Below are 20,957 nucleotides of genomic sequence, written 5' to 3'. Positions count from 1 at the left end.
CACGTTTCTGTCTGGCAGTTAGAATGTCATGATTACTCTTGAATGGTAATTTATTCTCTAACATTGAGCGTGACATTAAGAAGATGCAAGGTTGCACTTTGCTGTGTGTGTATTATGGTAACAGGAGGCGTAATACATTAACAGCCTGTGGTTTTCAACTAAACTCTAGAAATGTGTTTGCATGCATAAGCCCATAAAGATGTGTGGTTTGTGTGAGAGAGTGTTGTGGTACTACTAGACCATCTGCCTGTCTTCCTTCGAGCACAAGCTTACTAAGATCATTGACTTAGTGCAAACTCTCAGTGACACTCAGGAATGGACAACAAATTTGGTGCCAGCCATTAAGTTATCAACCTTAATCAAAGTTTCCAGTAGTCATCAACATGCCACATGTGGCTCAAGATAATCAAATGAATTAGCTCTCAATAGAGAGGGTTAATCTGATTGGCAGCTGATGTCACAAAGAGATGGAGGGGAGAGAAGCAGAAAAACAAGCAGCTGCAGTACTTGTCATAATTGTCTCCTTTCTTTTTTCTCTGTAGCAGCTAAAGGGCGCGGAGGAGAGCTTCGGCCACAGTCCATGTTTATCCCTGGACAGTATTCAACACTTGGGCGAGTCATGAATAGGAATTCAACTCTCCGTCGATCTATAACAAAAGATTCTGGCTGCCAAACTGAGGAGGTGAAAATTGTCCCACCCTCTGTGAGGAGAATACGAGCTCAGAAGGGCCAAGGAATTGCTGCTCAGATGGCCGGCATCTCCAGTTCTGCCATGAACATCTCTTCTGTCTATGATGGGAGCTCCCCTGGAAGTTCTATTGTTGTAATGGAACCACAGTTTGGCAATGATATCCAACGTTTTCACAGCTTGCCACGAGGTGCACGGGTCTCTCTAAATGCAGAGCCCCTTTACAGTAGCACCCCTTTCAGGCAAGAAGACTCCACTGCAAAAGCACCTCAGCAGATTGGAAAATTACAAGTAGATGAAACTGTGGTGCACATGAGGAATGCCCCCAGGGTATGTAACCAAGCCCGGCCAAAATCTCAAGAGGTGAGAGGTACTCAAAAGGAGTGGGGATCAGCCTGTGTAGTTTCTCCACATGCAGCCTACTCAACCTCCCTTATACCTAATGCTACTCTGTCTTGTTCTGCTGAGGTTATTGCACTTCACACCACATCAAGCCCTGGCCAGAGCCCACTTGCTGGTTCACCATACACTAATGCTAGACCTCTTAGCATGGTCTCAGCTGTCAACAGTGAGAGCACTAGTAGTGTAGGCACAGGATCACACACACCAGAGTCAGGCATGAAGAATACCTGCAGTGAGACTGGCCAGTCTGATAGTAGTTTGCACAGCCACAGCACCATTGCCGCAGGAACATTGTCTTCAGACGAGCAATGGATTTACGACACTCCTGAGAATGTCTTGCCCAGAAGGACACTGACTTCCAGCAGCTCAACACCTATAAATCATCTCTATAGTAGCCTTGAACGCTCCTCAAAAGGCACAGATTCTAGTTCACTCTACTCAATGGACAATGATGGCTACTACACTTCCATGCATCTGGATTCAGGTCTTAGGTCAAGGAGCCAGGGTAGTGGCCATGGTCATGGTATAGGAGGAAGAGCAGGAAGACACAGTATGTACGAGTGCCTGGGTCAGCAGGAAGACAGAACCAGCTTGTACAGTGATCACTCTCTGTCACGCTCCATCTCTCTACGCAAGCCTAAGAAACCACCTCTTCCACCAGCACGCACAGACTCTCTACGACGAAAGCCTAAGAAAACCAGCTCCCCTACTGCCAATATTGGAGGGTCAGATATTCGCAATGGTTCTCTTCTTAATGAGTCACTAATTGCCACACTCCAACAGTCACTTCAGAATGGGCTGAAAGGCAAAGGGTCCTCCACCTCACCATCTCACAGTCCTTGTAGCGACTATGAGGACCCCTGGATGCTTCGTCCCAGGAGCCAGAGCAGCATCAGTGCAGGCAGCAGTGGTGTATCAGCAGCAGGGATGGCTCATGTGTACTCCATCTGTCATGTCACACCTTCTCATAGTGACACTAGTAGCCTTCGTTCTGATTATGCAGACTCTTGGGGCTACTATGTGGATTATCCTCGTCCATCTGGAGATCAAACACAGTCACCATGCACCAATTCACTTTCTGCTGGACAAGTGGTTGAGATGGTAAATGGAAGAGACCTCCACAATGGTAACCAGACTACTCTTCCTCCTGCTCAGGAAGGAAGTGTAAAGCCCAGAACAGGCACCTCATCGCCAGACAGGGTACATCGGTTGACTTCTCCATCAAGTGGATACTCAAGTCAATCCAACACTCCAACAGCTGGCACTCCCGTCCCCTCTTTTATGAGATGCAGGTCCCCATCAGGCAGCAAGCCCAAACCCAGAGTGCCTGAAAGAAAGTCATCCTTGCTCTCATCTGTATCCATATCCTCTTCTTCCACCTCTCTTTCCTCTAACACCTCTGATTCCAACAGGAACAATATTCCTCCTCCACCTCCTCTTCCAGCTGCCCCTGTGGCTCTTATACCTTTCAATGCTCCGTCCTTTCCTCCTCCCCTTGCGCCTTCCAGCCCTGTGGGCACTGCAGACCAGATTTTTCCTCCTCCGCCACCTGCTTTACCCACCACCCCCCCTCAACAAGCATCCATGAGCCCTCCTTACATCAATTCTTCCCCTGAATTTCCACCGCCTCCACCTCCAGAAGTGTTGATAGACCCTGCCTTGTCGGGCCTCAATTGTTCTTTCAGCCCTCCACCACCTCCTCCACCACCACCACCGCCTGCTTTTTCCCCTATCCCTGCTTATTCTCCACCCCAAAATCAACTCCTACCCAGCATGACACCACCTACACCTTCTTCTACTTGTTTGAAGGAAATTAAGGGTAGCCTAAAACCAGTGAACTCAGAAAGAAGAACAGTTGCTCCTCACTCTGAGCAGCCTAGTAAGGTTGGCATACCTCTGATCACCCCATTTGCCCTGCAGAGTGTGCAACTTCGGTCAGCAAAGCAGCCAAAAAACAATGAAGTTAATCAGTTGGCCAGACCCCAAACACCAGATAAGCCTCTCAAACTACGGCATCCCACACTTCCTCAGGTTTCTTCAATACTTCCAAATTTAAGACCATCATCTCCAGAGAAAAAACTCTCCATCCAGCATAGCCAGGATAGCCATGTTGAAGCACAACCTGACTGTGATTTAAAATCAATTTCTGAACCAACATCCTGCCTCACAAATGGATCCATAGATCTTGACGAGGTTAAGGCCACAACTGAAGTAGATGGTTTGGAGACTGCCCTCTCATCACCTGCAGAAACACCACAAAACGCTACACCCAAGAAAAAGCCTCCTGCGGTTTCCAAAAAGCCCATGTTTTCTCTCACCTTTTCATCAGTGGATCATGTCAGTGATTTGCTGAGTGCTCAAAATGACGTTAACATCTCTACAACTACGCCTGAAGGTCTGGACCCCACACCTGTGCCAGAACAGGAAGAGACAACTGAGAAGGGTAGCATTGGCATTCCTGTACCTCCTGAGGAGATAAGAGACATTTCTTTCACAAATTGTGAAGCTCAGGAGTTCTCCCAGACTTCTGGTACCATCATTCTTGGTGCAGACATGGGTACCATTGAAGGAAAGGATGGAGAAGAGGGAGATGATGAAGATGTAACCAGCAGCACAGAATCTTTTGGATCTAAAGATGATGAAACTGGTGAGTTAGATTTTTCTCATTTTACTCTGTGGAGATCATTTATAAAACTGGATGACACAAAATCATACAATTTTAAATACGCAGACCTTTTTAAAGAGTCAGAGGCACTATTGGGTGACATGTGATTCCAAGCTTTAAATTACATAAAGAGAGTTAAGGAACAAGGTGATGCACATTAGCACTTAAGCTTGTATTAAAACAGCATTGTCAAAAAAACAACAACTTGTGTATGAGTATACATGCATTTAAGGCAAGAGGTGGCTGATTTTGATCACCTCGACCATGAGTGTATCAGGGCTTAGAATTGGACATCACTCAAGCAGCCCTTTGGATTTAGTACTTATTTAGTTTTACTTCTCTCTGTCTCTTTCCCCAAGTCTTTCACTGTATTCATTCAGCAACCCCTCCCCTTCCACCATCTGTCCCTTTGACTTCTGATTCTCTCATCCTTTTCTCATTCTCTCCTGTTTTACCATTCTCTCTCATCCTTTTGTTTTTCATTGTTTCATTTATAGATTTTCTCACCAGTTTTGAATGCATGTTACATCAGGTAACATCAGGTTTCTGAAACATCAGGTAAATAAGGGAATAAGCAGATGAATTAAGTTGCAGGTCATAAAATAAAATAAATATTCTAAATAATATAAATTCTAAATACTGAATATCAAAAGTACTGACAACAACTATACACAGACAACTCTTGAATATGGTAATTAAAGCAGTGTCTATTTAATGAGAGTGTGCAGTATACATACTGATACTTTTATAGGTGTTTCTCTTAAATTTATACAATTATTACAGCATAGAACAAAAGGGAAAATGTGCGTCTCTCTCTCTCTCTCAACGTCACCAGTGTTACAGTGTCCACAGACTCTCCCCCTCACACTTCTAGTCAGGGTCAGGATAGAATGGGACAGCATTCCTTAGGGAAAGCCGTTTAAACAGGATGGGGCGGGGGGTGGAGCTGACAGTGGGTAGAGGAAGAGAGAAGTGAGGGAGGGGTATGGAAGAGAGCGCGTAACGTGAGATCACCCTCAGTGTCTCAGGCAAGTGCAGATGTGAGATGAGAGGAGAGCAGAGCACTGCAACTGAACTCTGGGAAGGTGGATACGACCATAACAATGTAAGACAATATTAAACATAAAGCTTTTTACTGTCTTCATGTGGGTTTTGTTTTTTGTGAAGTATATGTGTGTGTCCTTGGATTTATCGATGGCTCTAGGATGTGTCTTGGTACTTATATGAAATGTAGGATTTTGATTGACTGTTTTAAAATCTGATGTTATCTGATATTTTATGTAAAACCATTCAAACTCTACCAGTGTTTATCTACATATGTTTTCCTCTCTGCTTTGAATATTTTTGTTTGTTTGTTTTCTAGACAAGTTTGTCCAAACATGCCTATGCATATTTGACATAATATTGAGTTCTAGAATGACAGTATCTGTTTGTCAGCTGGGTCCTGTTTGCAGTGTGTTCATTTATTTTCATGTCATTAGGCTCTGCCTTTGAAGATTATTATCATCATTACACTTCCATTACACTTATGCATCTGGCAGACTTTTATATAAATTGGAGTCAATTGCATTCAAGGAGTCAAACCCACGACCTTGGTGTTGGAGGCGCAATGCTTATAATAAAACTATGCAATTTATATATATTTTAATATATTTATTTATTTAAAGAAATTTAAATACATCCTCTATTATATGAGTTTAATATATGAATGTCCTACCAGGTGAGGTGTTTGAGTCCAGCACGTTGGACGTCGCTCAATCTCCCAGCATCAACGGCGACAGCTGTGGGGACATGGTGACCCCCACGCGGCCCCGCACCACAGAGGACCTCTTTGCTGCCATTCACAGGTAAATTCCCAAATACTTTGCTGGTATCCCTTTTCCAGTCTCTTCTACTTCCTTTCCACTCCATCCTTCCCACCTCCCATAAACCGCAATTCATAACTTTAAAGTGGGCTGTCCTATCCAATCGCAGATACATTCATCAAAGATGAAAGCGTGGAAGGAAAGCAGCCTGTAAAGAGTAGGGCTTCTGTGGTCTCTGTCTGTCAGATTGAGCAATGCCACAGGCTGATGCATTACTCCACTGGATGCTCAAGTACATTTGGCTGTGTTAAAGAAACATGCACTCTCTTCTAATTCAGTCATAAAACTCTCATAGCCTTACTGCAGTTATTCACGTGAAAATGCACCTCTGTTGCTTACCGTATGGGGAATTATTTAAAATTCATTATGTTGTTCACACAGACGTATTACGTATGCAGGCTCTTCCCCATAGTCACGTGTAATGGGCAGGTTTTTGAAGTTCTTTAGCACATCACACAATTTCATTCTAGAGGATTTGGTTTCCTCTGCTACTGTGTGTGCGTGTGTGTTTGCGGCTTTGCTCTTCCTTATGCTCTGGTCTGCTGCAATCTCACACAGATATTAGAGTAAAAGATATCCTTGAAATGGAAGACCGGTTTAGATGTAGTGTGACAGTGCACCAGATGCTATATGTGCTCAGTAAATCCTGCGGTTTGGCTGATGTCACTCTCATAGCACTGAGCTTTAGTTTAGATGAATCAAATAAAAAAGCTGGAGTGAAAGCTAGATTACAACCACAATGTATACAGCATTTATCTCAAGAATTGTGCATATTCCATTAATTCCAGTGAAGACAAGCCAATGTTACAGCACACATGACATTCTAAAAGCCTTTGTTGCAACCGTTTTGGGGGGTCTTTTTCTGTTCCAGAAGGACAATGTCTCTGGCACACAAAGCAAAGTCCATAATGAAGTAGTTTACGGAGTCTGAACTGGAATAACTTGCCTGGTTGGGTGATGGGGTCTGGCTCACAGTTTGTGTTCCAGTTCATCTCAAAGATGTTAAGCGTGGTTCAGATTCACACCAGACTTGGTTAATAATTTCTTGATGAACCTTGTTCATGCTGGAGAAAAAAAGGCCCTCCCAAACTGTTGTATCTTAAAATAAGTTTACCATTTTACCTCTGCAAATTGTTTTTTGTCTGTTTTATGCATAAACCTCAGGAATGAAGCATAGAATTAAATCCTATTTTCTAATTTTAATCTTAAAACTAAAATTTTAAATATAACATTTTATTATTTTTAGATATTTATTTTTGAAAGAGCTTTTTTTTAATATATATTTAGATGGGGGTTTTCAATGGATTTTTGTTTTGTTTTAGATATTGTATCTCTGACACTTCAATTCTTGCTTCCACATCCTTTGTCATTTTCCCACACTCTGTCATATCTGTCATTCTCTTCCTCCTTTTCCTGTCCTGATCCCTCCCATCCTCCCTTTCCTTCTCTTTCGTTCAGCCTGGACCAGTTGAACATGAACACCCCCCAACATACGAGGTGCGGTCTGGCAAGTAATTAGCTGTTGGCGTATTCCTCTCGTGGTGATGCTAGGGTGGGATTAGCTCTATAATCTCCCAGCGCATCTCAGACGTGGGATGAATTTCTGCTCCATCCCGCAGATAATCCCACGCTCCCTAATCTGCAGCAGTTATGCCATGCTAATGAATTTGATTTGATCCTGGGCACAAATGCTAGCTTTCATTGACCCAAGGTCCCCCTACCGGTGGGATGAATGAACAGCCCTTTTGGTTAAAGTGATGCGGGGCATTTTGCCCAGTTTGCTTTGTTGATTAGGCTTCCATTATGTCTGCACTTCCATAAAGTTGCAATGCTTGCAGTATTCCTCTTTGGTTTGGCTTTTAAAGGACTGAATTTGTATTAAGCAAACATCCCCCACCCCCCTACCCCTGCTATTTATATACTGCATTAAGATATTCCTGCTTTTCCAATTTTGCAGTGAGGTTTTGGTTTGCTGGGGGCTAGTGGAGTTTAATGAGAAAGTGGAACAGAAATCAATGAAGGGGATAGGCTCAAAAAAATTAATCACTAAAATTGAATTGGATCTTATTCAGGATGTTCAGCTTCAGGAGTAGTTAGATTAGTTGTTAATTAAAGTGAAGCATTTTAGTTAAACATTTATGCCGGCAAATCTGACACATTATTCTCCAAATTTTACCAATTTTATTTTTGTTTATAAGCGGATTCTCTGCAGCCTACTGCTAACTAATATAAGCTTGAGCTGCTATTTATTTTTGGTTTTTTTTACAGATATAGTACTAATATATTGCGCATCCCTACTTTGGTTTAAATGGCTTAATATCTGTTTTTACAAAACTATTTATTTGATGTTATTTTACTTTTGTCTCCAGGTCAAAGCGGAAGGTCCTGGGGCGCAAGGAATCTGAAGAGGAGCGTTCACGAGGTCCTCTATCCCCACCGGTCACCCCCACAGGAATGGCCCCCGGTTCGACTTCCTCCCTGCCACGGCAAACAAGCTCCATACAGCGCAGCCTGCGCAAATCCCCGACCAGCAGCGACACCTTCAAGGCCCTCCTGCTGAAGAAAGGCAGTCGCTCCGAGACCAGCTTCCGCATGTCTGCCGCCGAGATGCTGCGCAGCACCGACCCGCGCTTTCAGAGGACTCGCTCTCTCGACTCCTCACTCGATCCGGCATCTCCGACGGGCGAGAGCCCCTGCTCTTCTCCAGGCCGGAACAAAAGGGCGTCTGAGGACTGGGCGCGCAACGAGGGAATGTTCTCAACGTCCCCGTCATTAATCGGGCCGAAGTACGGCCGATCCCGCACACCGCCCTCTGCCGCCAGCAGCAAGTACAACGCCCGCAGCCGGATCCTCAGCAGCCCCATGACAGTTATTTGCGAGAGGGATGGGGAACTCACCGACTGTGAAGACCCATGCCCCGTTTCTCCATCAAACATGCCCCTTCCCATCTCTCAGGACTCTAACAGCACTTTATGTGAGCAGAGCAGCAGTTAGGAGAAGAAATGGCTCCTTGGCAAAGGCAGAATGTCTTCTCGGCACCAGAGATTGACTGAGGGCAGAAGACCAGGAGTCGAACTCTCGAAGGTCTTGCTGCCCGCTAATCCAGGCAGCGCTGCCTGATATTGTAAGACGTGCGGACCCGAGGTAGATCAAGCCATCAGCTCAAGCAGTAGGCGGTGTACCTATAGCTCTTCACAAATAAACTAACCTATCTAATCAAATTTGACCTTCTTTTCAGAAGGAACTCTGCTTTCAGTGGCAATACTAGACTCATCTTTTCAAAGCCCAACAATTACTTCTGTTATTTTGTTCAGCCTTTTATTTCCACTCTTAAGCATTAACAGTCAGATTTGTGTGGGTTTTTTTGGTGAAGCTGTTTACGAAAGTTGTATTGAAGGAATTACTATGTGACTGCTTGTTTTGGCTGTAGTAGTTCAAGTTGATGGATATTGTGTCAGCGCTGTGGTCCAAAGAGGTGCGTCACTTCTCAAACTTCACAGAGGCAGCTCTGTCAGCGCCTTTCAGTCAGATATCTTTAAAACACCGGTCTTCAAAGATCAAGATAGAGAGCACACCGACCAATTTCTACAAGAGACTTTTCTTACTGTTCGGACCATCAGAAGTGTCTGGAATAGAAAAGGAATTGTGGGCCAAGAGATTGGAGTAATGACGGCTTGTTCGTGGAAACAAAAAGAGTTGCTTTGGTTTTTGGTGTGTAGGTTTGCACTGTTCATTGTCTCCTTTTATTTGTCATTTAAAAAACATGGTGTCTGTGTTGGTTATTTTAAAGAGTTAATTCTTACATCTTACTTGAAACAAATGACCGGTTTTACTTGTAATTGTTTTGGTTACCAAAGAGCCGAACAGGACATTCTCTCTAACTAGCTGAGTTCTGTTCTGTTAACATCTAGTGAAAGTGACCGCTTTATTACTAACCCTCATGTTTACTTGTCAAGCTTCTTTTTTTTTTTCTTGTGCAGTTTTATAATGTTTTTTATGTATATATCTAAAGAAATGTTAAGTAACACCTGAGCTTATTTTCAAAGAATTTGTACATTTTAGAAACCTTTGCTAGGAGTGGCTTCCTTTTGTAGAGTATTTATTTTAGAATAGCCAGAATGTGGTTTGATATACTGTAGATGGAGGTGGGGCGTTTTGGGAGGGGAGTGAGTGAAGTGTGATTAGAGGGGACATCCTACAGACATGTGGTCATTAAGTTCAGATTCAGCAGTCACAGAACTTCTATCTTGCTCCTTCACCCGTCGTACTGATGGAAAAGCGGGTCAGAAAATAAAAGCAGAATAAATAACGATGGCAAAGAGGAAGCAAGCTGCTAACCCTCTGGAGTTTGTCTCTGTAATAAAACATGGTGATATTTAAAAATGGCCCATCTGTCTCGTCTCTGTCTTTGATTCACTGCCACCTGTCAGCCGCCAGCCCAAACCACAATCTCATTAGCACCGTCACCATGACACCCACAGCCGTTCATCAGCTCCAGAGGCTTTGCAGGACCATCAACCCCTACTTCCGTCTTACTGACCATCAGTTAAAGCTCGATACCGTGACCTGGACCAACGTCGTTATGAATGCAAAATAGGTTATATCATGAAAGAGGTCATGAATCATTGTTTATGATTTGGCTGCAAGTGCAACAGGGAGATAGAGAAAGTAAGTTCCCTGTTTCTGCCATATGCTTTTGTGCTGAGCGTGTGAACACGATATTCAGGCAACCGTTCCCTCGAAAATAAACCTGATGACGATGCAGACATTGTGTTTGGCCTTGTATGATTTCTTTAGCTAGAACCTGACTCAGATTATGTCCTTGTCAGATGAAGTACAAAAATATGTTTCGCTCTGCTTAGCTCTATTTATAAGTAATTTAAAGCGACTAAAATAAAAGTAAATTAAAGGGAGGGGGGGGGGGCACTCAGTTTCAGTCAATCTCATGTTAATCTTGAGTACCTATAGAGTACCAAAAAGTCTTTAGTTTTATTATATTTATAAAAGAAAGATAGGCTGTACCGAGTTTTTCCGGAAAAAAACCGAGCGGCTGGAGGCGGGTCGTGTGGGCGGAGCTAAAGAATCGCGAGCGTGCGCAGCTTTTGCGTTGAGAGCGTCTGGAAGCTGTGACATTCTTTACCGTGAGGAAAAAACGTTATCCAAAACAAACCATGGCTAACAATCAGATTCAGCCTTACATGTATGATGAATCAGATCCCGAGGCTGAAATTGAACACGAGCAGCAGCAGCAAATGACTACAGCAGGACGTCTATATGTGGTGTGTACTGTTGCTTAGCGGTTTTTGTAAATGACTAATTTCCACTTTATGTCGTCGTATTTTTTATTTATTTAAAGGTGTACATGTGGGAAGTGCAGTTTGATGCCAACTGAGGCGGAAAACGTTTGCTGCCAAGAAATAGAACCGCTTATACTTGTGTCTTGAAATGCATTATAATGTGTAAAGTTGTAGTTTGTAATACTTAATATGATAGCAAACAATTAGTTTACTAAATGCACATTAGCACTGTCTTCATAAAAGATTTTACACATTATTCCTTCACCTTCATTTATAAACTTTGGGGATCATTATATAACATTTTAGGTATTATCCAACCAGTGTATTGCTGTAATAGGATGTAATTACAATGCATGCATAGTCCCCATCTCATCATATAATTAAAATTGGAATTAATGACAATGTCAGCAATTACAGTGTGACTGTAAATTACATGGCTGACATAATTTATGATTTTTTTGAAAAAAGGTAAGGAGACGGTTGACTCAGGTGCCAACCTCTCTACAGTGCATGACAGAACATCCAGGACTGGATGCTGACTACCTAAATGTCTGTACATTTCAGAACATAAATAACATTTACAGAGCTGACTATGGCCCACTTAGAAGGAGAAGAGAGGAGGAGTGAGTAATTATGAAAAAAGATTTCAGATTTCATCATTATGTAATGATACAGATATCAAACCAATAAACTTTGTAAATTGTGTTTATTTATCTAGCAAGGTGTGCACTGTAATAAAATAAATTTAAATATCAATAATTGGAAAAAATTATTTGCAAGGACAACTAAAAATGTAGCATACAAATGTACAAGTATTTGTTGAACATAATACAAAATGCTGCATTACTGACTATGTAATTATTCCACCACTCTGCCAGACGTTTCAGGTATCTTGCCTATCGTAGTTTTGTCAGCTGGTGCTGGGGATATCTTGGCAGACACGTGCGCGTGATCATTCCATCGTGTGTTGTCCTGCGGATTCGGCAGGAGTTTCCTGATGCTGGTGGGAACTACGTTGGCTTCCGGCCACCGCTGGATTGAACCTAGACACATGTCTAGCAATGAGATCCTCCTTTGCTGGCCTGTCAAACTGTTCTGATAGGGAAACTGGAATGGGTACTTTTCGTAGTTCCTCAACATAGTTGGCTGGGTCTTCAAACACCTCGACAAACACCAGTCTCATCAGATCTTTGACGTATCCTGCCATAAAAAAAAAATCTTATTTACTGTTATTTGTTTGTTGTACTATTTCTAAACATTTGTGACACTTTTTGGAAGTACTGTTATATTTTAATTATATATACCATTTACTTGTATTTATAAAAAAAAGATTTATGAACAAACCAAAAGTAGGCTCTGTCTTCACTGTTGGTTGCCCCTTCTTAGATTTTGGAAACATTATTCTATATACAGCTTTGCCTTCCAAGTTCATTGCCTGTTCATGATCAGCATTCTCGTTGAAATGCATTGCCGCAAGATACAGCCTAGAAAGATAAAGTGAAAAATAAGTAAAAAAAAATAATTTTACTAACAAGCACATGTACACGTTTGAAAATAAGGCGATATATATATATATATATATATTCATTTTTTTTTTGTCTTGACAACACTGGGTGATGTAAAGTATTAGAACAATTATTACCTGCATAGCATTTCAATAAAAGGAAAAACAACATTCTTCAGGGCGAATCTCAGAATGACACTGTGGAATGCCTCAAGAGCTGAAGTTTGATGTTGGTGGCTCAGCTTTTCCACATCGCGGAGAACTCTCTTGTTCATGAGCAGCTTCTCCACTTTATACAGGACCATGGTACCTATTAGAATAAAAATGGGGAAATGTTAAAAATAATGACATTTAGACCAATAGTAGGTTATTTGTTTTAAAAACTAGAAATTACAGTCACAAACCTGGTTTTAACCATTTACTAGGGTCTCTGGACACTCTGTCTGCATGAGCGCACTTGGGGAATACTGGATCTTCATGAACGTGGACATTCTGAATGTGATTAGCTAAACTCTTCCACTTAGCAACTTTCTCTGGTCCTTCTGTGGAAGACATGGCTGACCAGTAGATGTGATTTTTTATACCCAGCAACCAGTTTCGCAGCACTTGGCAGTCTTTGTTTCTTGACAGTTTTTCCAATTTTTTAGATAGCCCTGGAAATACAAGAAGTCAAAAAAAGAAACAAAATGAAAATCATAAGCTAACTAAAAGTAAAATAATAGCTTGAAATGAAATAATTATCTATGTCCAATAATTGTTCAAATAACAGTAATATAAAAAGAATTTTGACTTCCATTTACCCTTCTCGAGGTGCCAAACATCATAGTACTGTTTGATCTCTCTCTCCCTCAGATATTTCTGCACCTGGGTGTGGCGATCAGTCACAATGTAATCTACTTGTAACTGGTTGGACTCTAGATGATCCAGACCTCTTCTGAGTCCTTCCTTCTCCATGTGTGCACTGCCTCCAACTTCATTGCTCTTTAAAAAAAAATCAAAATCACCTTAAATGCAAAGTCGCATAAAAAAAACATGAAGCATTACTACATACTGCAAGAGAAATGTACCTGTATTAGTTGAATGTCCAGAATTTTATTGCTGTCAAGATGCAATAAAGTATAGCTGCCATATTTGGCAGAATGTCCTAAATATAGAAAACATTCGTAAGTTAATACAATACTCTGCAGAACCAAAAATATGTCATTTTACATTAGTATGATTACAAAGTCTTGCCAACATAGAATAAATATTATTTTAAAAATAACCTGGAGAATCAGCACGCATATCGCCACTCAGTGCGATTTTGCCCAACGGTTGTAGTGACTGGAACATGGCCTGCTGATCCATCTTCCACTTGTGAAATATGGCTGGTTCCAGAAACAACCGAGCATGCATTCTGAATGATCTGAACTGGTGTATTTGCAGATTCATAGCTCTGCAAATCTGGCAACAGAGCAGAAATGGAATTATGGGTCGTTTCCTTTGTGAATTCTACAAAACAATGTGCACATAATACTCCTAAAATACCTTATGCATTTGAATAAATGATCCACCAGTGAAATACACTGCCGCTGACATTTGCAGGTTTCCAACTGGGGTGCTTCCTTTTACAGGCTGGCTCTGCCATTTTTTGGTATATTGACAGTGTTCGCAGACCTGACAGAACGACACAAATGTCCCAAGCCGACGTCGCTGTACGTTGCAGTTATTCTTGCAAAAAGGACATGTTTTAAAAAGCTCTCTGAGAGAGCTTTCAAAAACAATGTACTTTGCATCTGTGTAATCACAAGAGGTGTCCATCCCACTGAAAGTACGGAACATCAATGATAAATTAAAAACAAACTTAATGAATAACAAATGTACATTTTGAACAACATTACCTTGTTTCAGAAGGCTCTGCAACAGAGTCACCAGGCTCAAATGTGGAATCTAGAGTTTGTTGAATTTCTGAAAAATTTGCTTGAAGCTCATCCTCATCCAGCAATTCTGTATGGGGCCTTTTAACTGGTGTTGGACCGAGTCCAGATGTGGATGCCTTTATTGGTGTAGATGACACATGCCTCCATGTTTCAACCTGTGTTGTCTGCGTGCCTGACAGAGTACAAATGTATATTTGATTTAGGTACAGTGCCTTTAAAATGATCTAGAAGGTAGTAAGAACATATACATTCACATTTCACATATACATACCTTTGCTCCGTACATGTCCTGTCTGTTTAGTGAAAGAAAACTGTGTGGCAGTTGTCTTTTGAGTTGGAAAAAAAGTACACTGAACTCCTATAGATTGCATTAGTGGTTTGGCTTGCACTTTAGCAGACACAGTTGTTTTATGTTCGGTTTGACATTCCATGTGCTTGACAGAAGGCAAGTCCTGGCTGGTAGGAACATATGTAGATGTGCTCTAAAATAAAGAATTAAATAAATAAATACCAAAATGTGGATCTTTACTGGCAACATGACTTTCAGAATAATCACCTTGCTAGACTACAATCAAATATCTAAACAATACTAAGGGCTCGTTCTGAACGCGTTTTTGCTTAGAAAAACGTGAGATGGGCAGTGAAAAGGGGGAAAACACAAGGTCTCGAGAGTTTTTTTAAAAGTAGAAATGATTTTAACTTGAGCGCAGTGTTTTGAGAACACCATGTCATGCGCGAGTTTTACAACATTAGTGTGTGTTTACCATAGACTGTAAAAAAATAGGTGTTTACTCGTGGTTTATGAGGACATGATTTGGTTTATGTGACTTAGCAGTAGCAAGCGGAACAGTTTTGCACATCAGACTAGAATTTTCATAGAAAAACAATGGAATAGAAGCGCATTTAAATGAAGAAGGTTTATTATGAAATAATTAATTTATTTCAACATATTTTCACACTCTTTGTGTATTGTTGTTTGGAGTGGTTTTACAATAAACAAACAGACACCTACAGTGGCCAGCTAAACAAATGTATTTAAACACACACACACACACCATACATCGCATGCTCCATAGATACATTAACTATATGTGATCATGGTGTTTGCTTGCTGTGCTTACGCGCCGATAGCTAACAACACACAGACATTTGAAGCAGTTTTACTCACCGCCTGCGGTTCCGACGCATGACCGTGACCCTTTATCGTTGGGACTGCTCCATCCTTAAGAAATAAACGATCTGCAAATCCGGCGTCGAACTGGGCCTTGTTTGTAAAACAATCATCTTTGAAATGCAGGGAACAAACAAGAACACTTGCACAACTCCGTTGATGCTCTGTAAAAATGAACTCCATCCACTGGTCTCTTAATGCTGGGATTTTTGGGGATCTGTGCAGGGTTGTCTTGCCCTGGCAACCAAAAACACACTTCTTTGGTGACATTTCGCTCTTTTGCTCTCCGGGAGAGTGAAATTCTGCCCCATCTGACGTCACACACGACCATACTCGAAAAAAACTTACCGAAACTACTTCTTCTTCTTCTTGTAGGATCTACGCTGCTGAGCGTATTACTGCCCTCCATAGATCAAAGTTGGAACTAAATTCTTACATACAGTCCTCCTGTATCATGCAAGAACTGAAGAACTGCCTTGGAGATCAGTTTATGCTCATCACTGTGACCAAACAAAGAAAAAAAGAGAAAAAGCCTTAACTCCAAGTCCTGCCCGTTTAATAAAGAATATATTTCTTTCATACCTTCTGCATTCTAGGAAAACATGTCCTACTGTCTCAAGACTCCCACATTCACACAAGCCTGAAACATGCTTTCCTACAATGCACAAAGAATAATTTAACCCACAGTGCCCCAACCTCAATCTACACATTTTAATGAACATCATAAATGAACATCTTTTCCTAACTTTAGGTTGCATGGAAAAGTAGTGTCTACCCCTAATTTTCTTTTCCCACCCTCTCTGCCATTCATTTATTAAGCCCTCTTTGATTTGTTCCCTCAGTTCCACTCTCCCTAATAATACATGGACATCTACTTCTCTTCCTAAGCTTTCCTTTGCAGTTTTATCCACCCGCTCATTCCCCCTCACCCCAGCATGCCCGGGAACCCAGCAAAAACTGATGTTGCATTCAAACCTCACATTCAAAATGTCATTTACCATGTCAGGACTTTACTTTCCGAAACTTGTGACAAACCGGAAGGAGAAAGCAGAAATACTCCATCAAATGTACAACTTAATTTTTGAAACTTTGTCCATGTTTGGCATGGGAATCCAACTCTTTAACAGTGTAAAAAACTCAGTATGCATGAAATAGCATTTCACACCCATTTCAATCATTCTCCATTCAGTATTCAAACAGCGCGCGCGCCTCTGCCGGTTGGATGCACGGTAAAACTCTCTCCAATATGATATATTCACATTATAATGCATTATCTGTAGATAAAAGGTTGTGGATTTGCATAAAATGACTTTATTTTGTTGGAGTTTGTTGCTGTTTTTAAACGACTCACTACCGTGTGCTTGTTAGATCACACACATCACAAGGACTATGAATCGGCATCAAACGCACAATAACTGGAATTTAAAACTGTAAAACAAATGATCAATAAACTGTTGGACAGATAGACACTAGGATTTGTGTGCTTTACATTTCTTTGCTTTGTGCCGTGAACTTTTAAATGCTCACTTGTTCAGCGCAGCGCTGCACACTGTGACTCCATGTTGCTTTGAGCACATCATTCTGCGCCCGCGATGCTCTGTTTTGAAGCATTTCATATTATCATGGTTTTGCGCACTGAAAGATTATTAAAAGCCTATATTTTATATACCTAGCCTGCTCAATACATTTAAAATAAGCATAATTTAATTGTATATTATTTCTTTTTAGTGTAGGCTATATAAATATATACACTTCTGAATTCTTGACATTAATATATAAATATAATATATTTGTATCTGCTTTTCCCCAGTAACTGTTTTGTTTGCAATAAATGTACACCTTAATGCCAAATATAATTGCAAAATAAAACAGAATTGTTGTGCAACTCAAAATGTTAACTGTACTGTTATTAGTCTATGCATATTATATCATTACATTAAATATAACACAATAAACCATCATATAGTATATCAGTAGGAGTTTCCTTAAGTCTTGATAGTTTTCTACAGGCCGGTTTACTACAACAGTAGAAAAAAATTCTGAAATTATGGTTTATAGTTTTGGTGTGCCACCCCAAGATTTTAAGTGGCCCCATCTGGCCACCCCTATGAAAAATTTCTGGAGGCGCCACTGCAGTACGCATACGTCTAAACATAACCGAAATGTCACTTAACCTGCGTTAGAATAGTTTTGTAAAAAGATGTAGCCTACTAGCAGTTGATACTATATTATTTACCATTATTCTGTATTTGTATTATTAGGCTAATTTAAAAAAATGATTTTCTGTTTTAATCACTTAAATTAAATGTATATATTTGAACAACCGTTGATAACCATCTTGACATTTTTAAAATAATTAGTTTCAATATTCCAGTCCTTATATTGTTAAGAAAACTATGCCTATTCAAATCAAAGCCAAATCACAACCAAAACAATGTTCTTCCGCAAGACGTGCCGTTTATTTTTTGAACCACTAGTGGGCCAAAGGTTACGATGTGTCCCGGTTATTTTAAGATCAAAACGACAAAGTACAGAAAATCTAGTGTCAATTTAATACACTGTTATTGTTCTCTTACATTTTTAGATTCAAGATCTAGTGCAATATAAGCAGCTCAAAATGCAGATGAGATTATGTATTCATATTTCAAAACAATAAAAGTTATTGGTTCAGTCCAGTCATTCAGTACTTGTACCTTTACACACCCATTATATGAGTACTTTGAATGATACATTATTAGTGACAAAAACAATTAATCAAAAATAATTAAAACTTTTCATATGATTTCACAGTTAATTGTAGGTATTTAAAGTATTAATGTTGCTGTAAAATATATTGGTCAGATATACAATCAGTACAGTGTTCAATTCTCTTATAAAAACATTCAGGCACTTGCATGTATGTACATAGTAAACAGAAGCACCTACATAAAACTATTGTTAAGTTCAAACAAACAATTGACCTCCTCTTCATTCAGATCACAAGGCATGCCCGTTTGATCCTTAGGCTTTTTCTTCCTCATCTTTGATCAGCCACACCTCATTCCTGCGGTTGGTCAGTTTGAAGGGGCTGTCATATCCGGATCTGTAGTACGGAACCTCTTTGAATTTCATCCCATCCCTCTTGAGGCTCTCCATCAGTTTCAGAAGCTCTTCACGGCTGCTCTCACTGTTGGCAAAGCCTCCATACGTCCTGCAAAACACGGCCAAGCAAAGGTGAAGCTATGGCAACAAAATCATTTTTAAACCAAATAACAGTTTGACCTGAAAGAACATATTTGTAACATTATAAATGTTCTTACTGAAACTTTTGTTTTGAACAGAAGAGTAGCTAAATTTAATCTCCAATTTAAAAACCACAAACATATACCTCACAAACATCGTGGTCTCTTTCCGGTTCTCTATGAAAACATCTGCGTCGGTGGGTTTGGGTGGGTCAGCCTGATGTTCCTCGGGGATGAAGAAGGAGATGGTGAAGGTGCTTTCACAAGTGGGTCCGGCCCCAGGGTCAATCAAACAGCTCACTGGTGCCGTCATCTCCACCTTACACTCTGACACAGGATAAAGCCCATATCAAAGGTCTTTCTTTAATGAAAAGGTGCACTGATCTCAATATGCCAAAGCAATTTTGCAGATACAATGTCACCTGGTGAATCATTAACACAATTGAATGTGTGGTAACAACCTGGCACATGATTTTTATTATTATAAAAGCATCTTGAGGTGTGATTTATTGTAGTCACAGGAAACCATTTCCGCGTAAAACTTTTGGCTTTATAACCAGCAGGAGAGCAGTGATGTGTGAACTGAATTTGGTGTCACAGTGAAGCTATTGAATATGTTTCATAATATAAAATGTGCAAAAGGGTTTTGCACTTTGCAGACGGTTCCTTATTCGGACCTGTCTCAAGCCGCCTGCTCATAGAGATCAATTTATATTATAAAGTTCGTTTTTAGGACATTTGGGTTGTAGGTCGTTGTCTACGTTACTGTGATTGTAAATAAGTGTAATTTGCTCACGAGTTATTGATCTGGGAAGTTCGAATCTGTGAATATATTGCAAACTTCACTGAACTCCTTGAGTTAAGCACTGACTGCATTTCTTTATATTTAAGTCCATGTTCAAACCATTAACGTACAGAGCTCTGATACACTGGCAGTAACCCATATGTTGGGGGGGGGGTGTTCACCTATATGTGCTTATGCAATTTGAATTGTGTAATGAAAATGTCACAATCACAAGAGCTGACTAGAGGAAATAATAATGCATCTAATCTTGAGTTTCTACTTCATGAAAATCTGAGTTTCTAAAGGTCCATGAAGACTTACTTTTGTCATTATTGCCCTGAATGTATTTGAAGAGTCTTCTGAAGCCTGTGCCTAAGGCCGGGTCCTGCTCCATGCCAGTCACAGCCGTGCTCACCCAGTTTGTGGTGTGGTAAGTGCGGACCTCATAGTCTTCACCCTGAAAAACATCACTTCATCAGATATGACTGGTAACATTACAGCAATAAACAAAGTCTGCTTCGATATAAAAACGAGCAGACTAAATCAAAAACAAAATGCAAGCCTTATCTCTGCAAATAAACTTTAAGTAAATATTAACAAATCTAAAGTCTGACAAAGTTAAGCCCGGACGTTTTTCTGGCAAAATGACATTTTAGGTAGGCTACTGTACTAACCTTACTCTGTTGAGCAGTGAACTTTGGGTGCTGGAGTCCAGAGGAAAAAAAAGTTTGACCGATGGCTTTAAGCATCTTGAAGTTGAACTGTAATGCTGTGCAAAATTAAAAATGTATTATTAGTTGCAAACAATTTACGACCAGTGGAAATAATAGGAGATATTTCCTTGTTTCATATTTCAACATTAAGTGGGAATTTCATGTCCAGTGCGTTCGGACGTTAAGAGGGTCTTACCTACGCTGCCCATAATAACATGATAGGGCTAACAATAATGTATGAGTTACTCTAGGAAATAATTAAACATTGTTTGTAAAGTTTCCTATTTCGCGCATGTCCGTTAATAGTAATATTTTTCCCTCAAACACACTTTTAACCGAAAATATGGATGGAAAATGGGCCAGGTTTTTACAATAAGATTGTCCAAACGTTGCTCAGTTGTGCTGAAGTCATCTTACTACAATATTATATATCCTACTTTAGTTATAAACTCACCTGTCCGCCGTGGAGCGTTAAAATGCAGAAAATGACTGAAAATCCAGATAAGATCGAGCGCAGTATATCCTCCGTCTCAGACAGGTGTGTTAGGTAAAGAAGATACAGTTACGGGTGCTGTTTTATACAGTCTATGGTGATATGTAACAACGTAGGCTTAAGTAACACTTACACTACCACTTCCGTGTTTTCATGTTACATCACTCGCATTAGAAGTTTCCGATTGGTTGTGAATAATATGTAAATAAAGTCACGCCCCAGCAACGCTACTCGG

At 40.5% G+C, this 20,957-nt stretch overlaps 3 protein-coding genes across 11 annotated transcripts in view; 1 reads left to right on the top strand and 2 right to left on the bottom strand.

Moving 5' to 3' along the window:
• Nucleotides 1–11,666, top strand: part of nhsl1b (NHS-like 1b) — a 112,918-nt gene extending 101,252 nt beyond the window's left edge. For 6 of the 9 annotated variants that reach the window (XM_079887286.1, XM_079887289.1, XM_079887288.1 and 3 more), the window contains 4 exons: nucleotides 543–3,737; nucleotides 5,476–5,602; nucleotides 7,079–7,117; nucleotides 7,990–11,666. In XM_079887286.1, coding sequence (XP_079743412.1) covers nucleotides 543–3,737; nucleotides 5,476–5,602; nucleotides 7,079–7,117; nucleotides 7,990–8,614 — 3,986 coding nt within the window. In that variant the 3' untranslated portion in view covers nucleotides 8,615–11,666. The remainder of the gene's footprint in view (nucleotides 1–542; nucleotides 3,738–5,475; nucleotides 5,603–7,078; nucleotides 7,118–7,989) is intronic. The other 3 variants (XM_079887287.1, XM_079887293.1, XM_079887294.1) reach the window with 1 other exon arrangement.
• On the bottom strand, nucleotides 11,607–15,860 carry LOC307167938 (uncharacterized protein). Its single transcript, XM_079887295.1, has 11 exons — nucleotides 15,509–15,860; nucleotides 14,612–14,822; nucleotides 14,302–14,512; nucleotides 13,949–14,225; nucleotides 13,687–13,864; nucleotides 13,489–13,565; nucleotides 13,222–13,402; nucleotides 12,826–13,074; nucleotides 12,560–12,731; nucleotides 12,262–12,401; nucleotides 11,607–12,117 (listed from the first exon to the last, which is right to left on the bottom strand). Exons 1-11 carry the CDS (start codon nucleotides 15,779–15,781, stop codon nucleotides 11,870–11,872), a joined length of 2,217 nt encoding a protein of 738 aa, XP_079743421.1. The 5' UTR covers nucleotides 15,782–15,860; the 3' UTR covers nucleotides 11,607–11,869.
• A 2,083-nt stretch (nucleotides 15,861–17,943) lies between these two features.
• Nucleotides 17,944–20,894, bottom strand: hebp2 (heme binding protein 2). The gene is made up of 5 exons (XM_079889457.1): nucleotides 20,684–20,894; nucleotides 20,191–20,285; nucleotides 19,838–19,973; nucleotides 18,879–19,059; nucleotides 17,944–18,701 (listed from the first exon to the last, which is right to left on the bottom strand). The coding sequence occupies exons 2-5, from the start codon at nucleotides 20,263–20,265 to the stop codon at nucleotides 18,512–18,514; spliced, it is 582 nt and encodes a 193-aa protein (XP_079745583.1). The 5' UTR covers nucleotides 20,266–20,285; nucleotides 20,684–20,894; the 3' UTR covers nucleotides 17,944–18,511.
• Nucleotides 20,895–20,957: the final 63 nt, after the last annotated feature.

Source organism: Squalius cephalus (genome assembly GCF_949319135.1).
Source record: "Squalius cephalus genome assembly, chromosome: 12".
NCBI classification, from domain to species: domain Eukaryota; kingdom Metazoa; phylum Chordata; class Actinopteri; order Cypriniformes; family Leuciscidae; genus Squalius; species Squalius cephalus.
The sequence above is the reverse complement of the archived record's forward strand: the minus strand, read 5'-3'. Positions and strand labels throughout refer to the sequence as shown.

Excerpts from the sequence above, each read along its gene's own strand:
- hebp2 (XM_079889457.1), bottom strand. The coding sequence starts at position 20,265 with ATGCTTAAAGCCATCGGTCAAACTTTTTTTTCCTCTGGACTCCAGCAC. Across the intron at positions 19,974-20,190 it reads TCACTGCTCAACAGAGTAAG|GGTGAAGACTATGAGGTCCG; the intron begins GTTAGTACAGTA and ends GATGTTTTTCAG. Across the intron at positions 18,702-18,878 it reads GAGACCACGATGTTTGTGAG|GACGTATGGAGGCTTTGCCA; the intron begins GTATATGTTTGT and ends CGTGTTTTGCAG.
- LOC307167938 (XM_079887295.1), bottom strand. The coding sequence starts at position 15,781 with ATGTCACCAAAGAAGTGTGTTTTTGGTTGCCAGGGCAAGACAACCCTG. Across the intron at positions 14,823-15,508 it reads ATGCGTCGGAACCGCAGGCG|AGCACATCTACATATGTTCC; the intron begins GTGAGTAAAACT and ends TCTTTATTTTAG. Across the intron at positions 13,075-13,221 it reads TGTTTGGCACCTCGAGAAGG|GGCTATCTAAAAAATTGGAA; the intron begins GTAAATGGAAGT and ends TTGTATTTCCAG.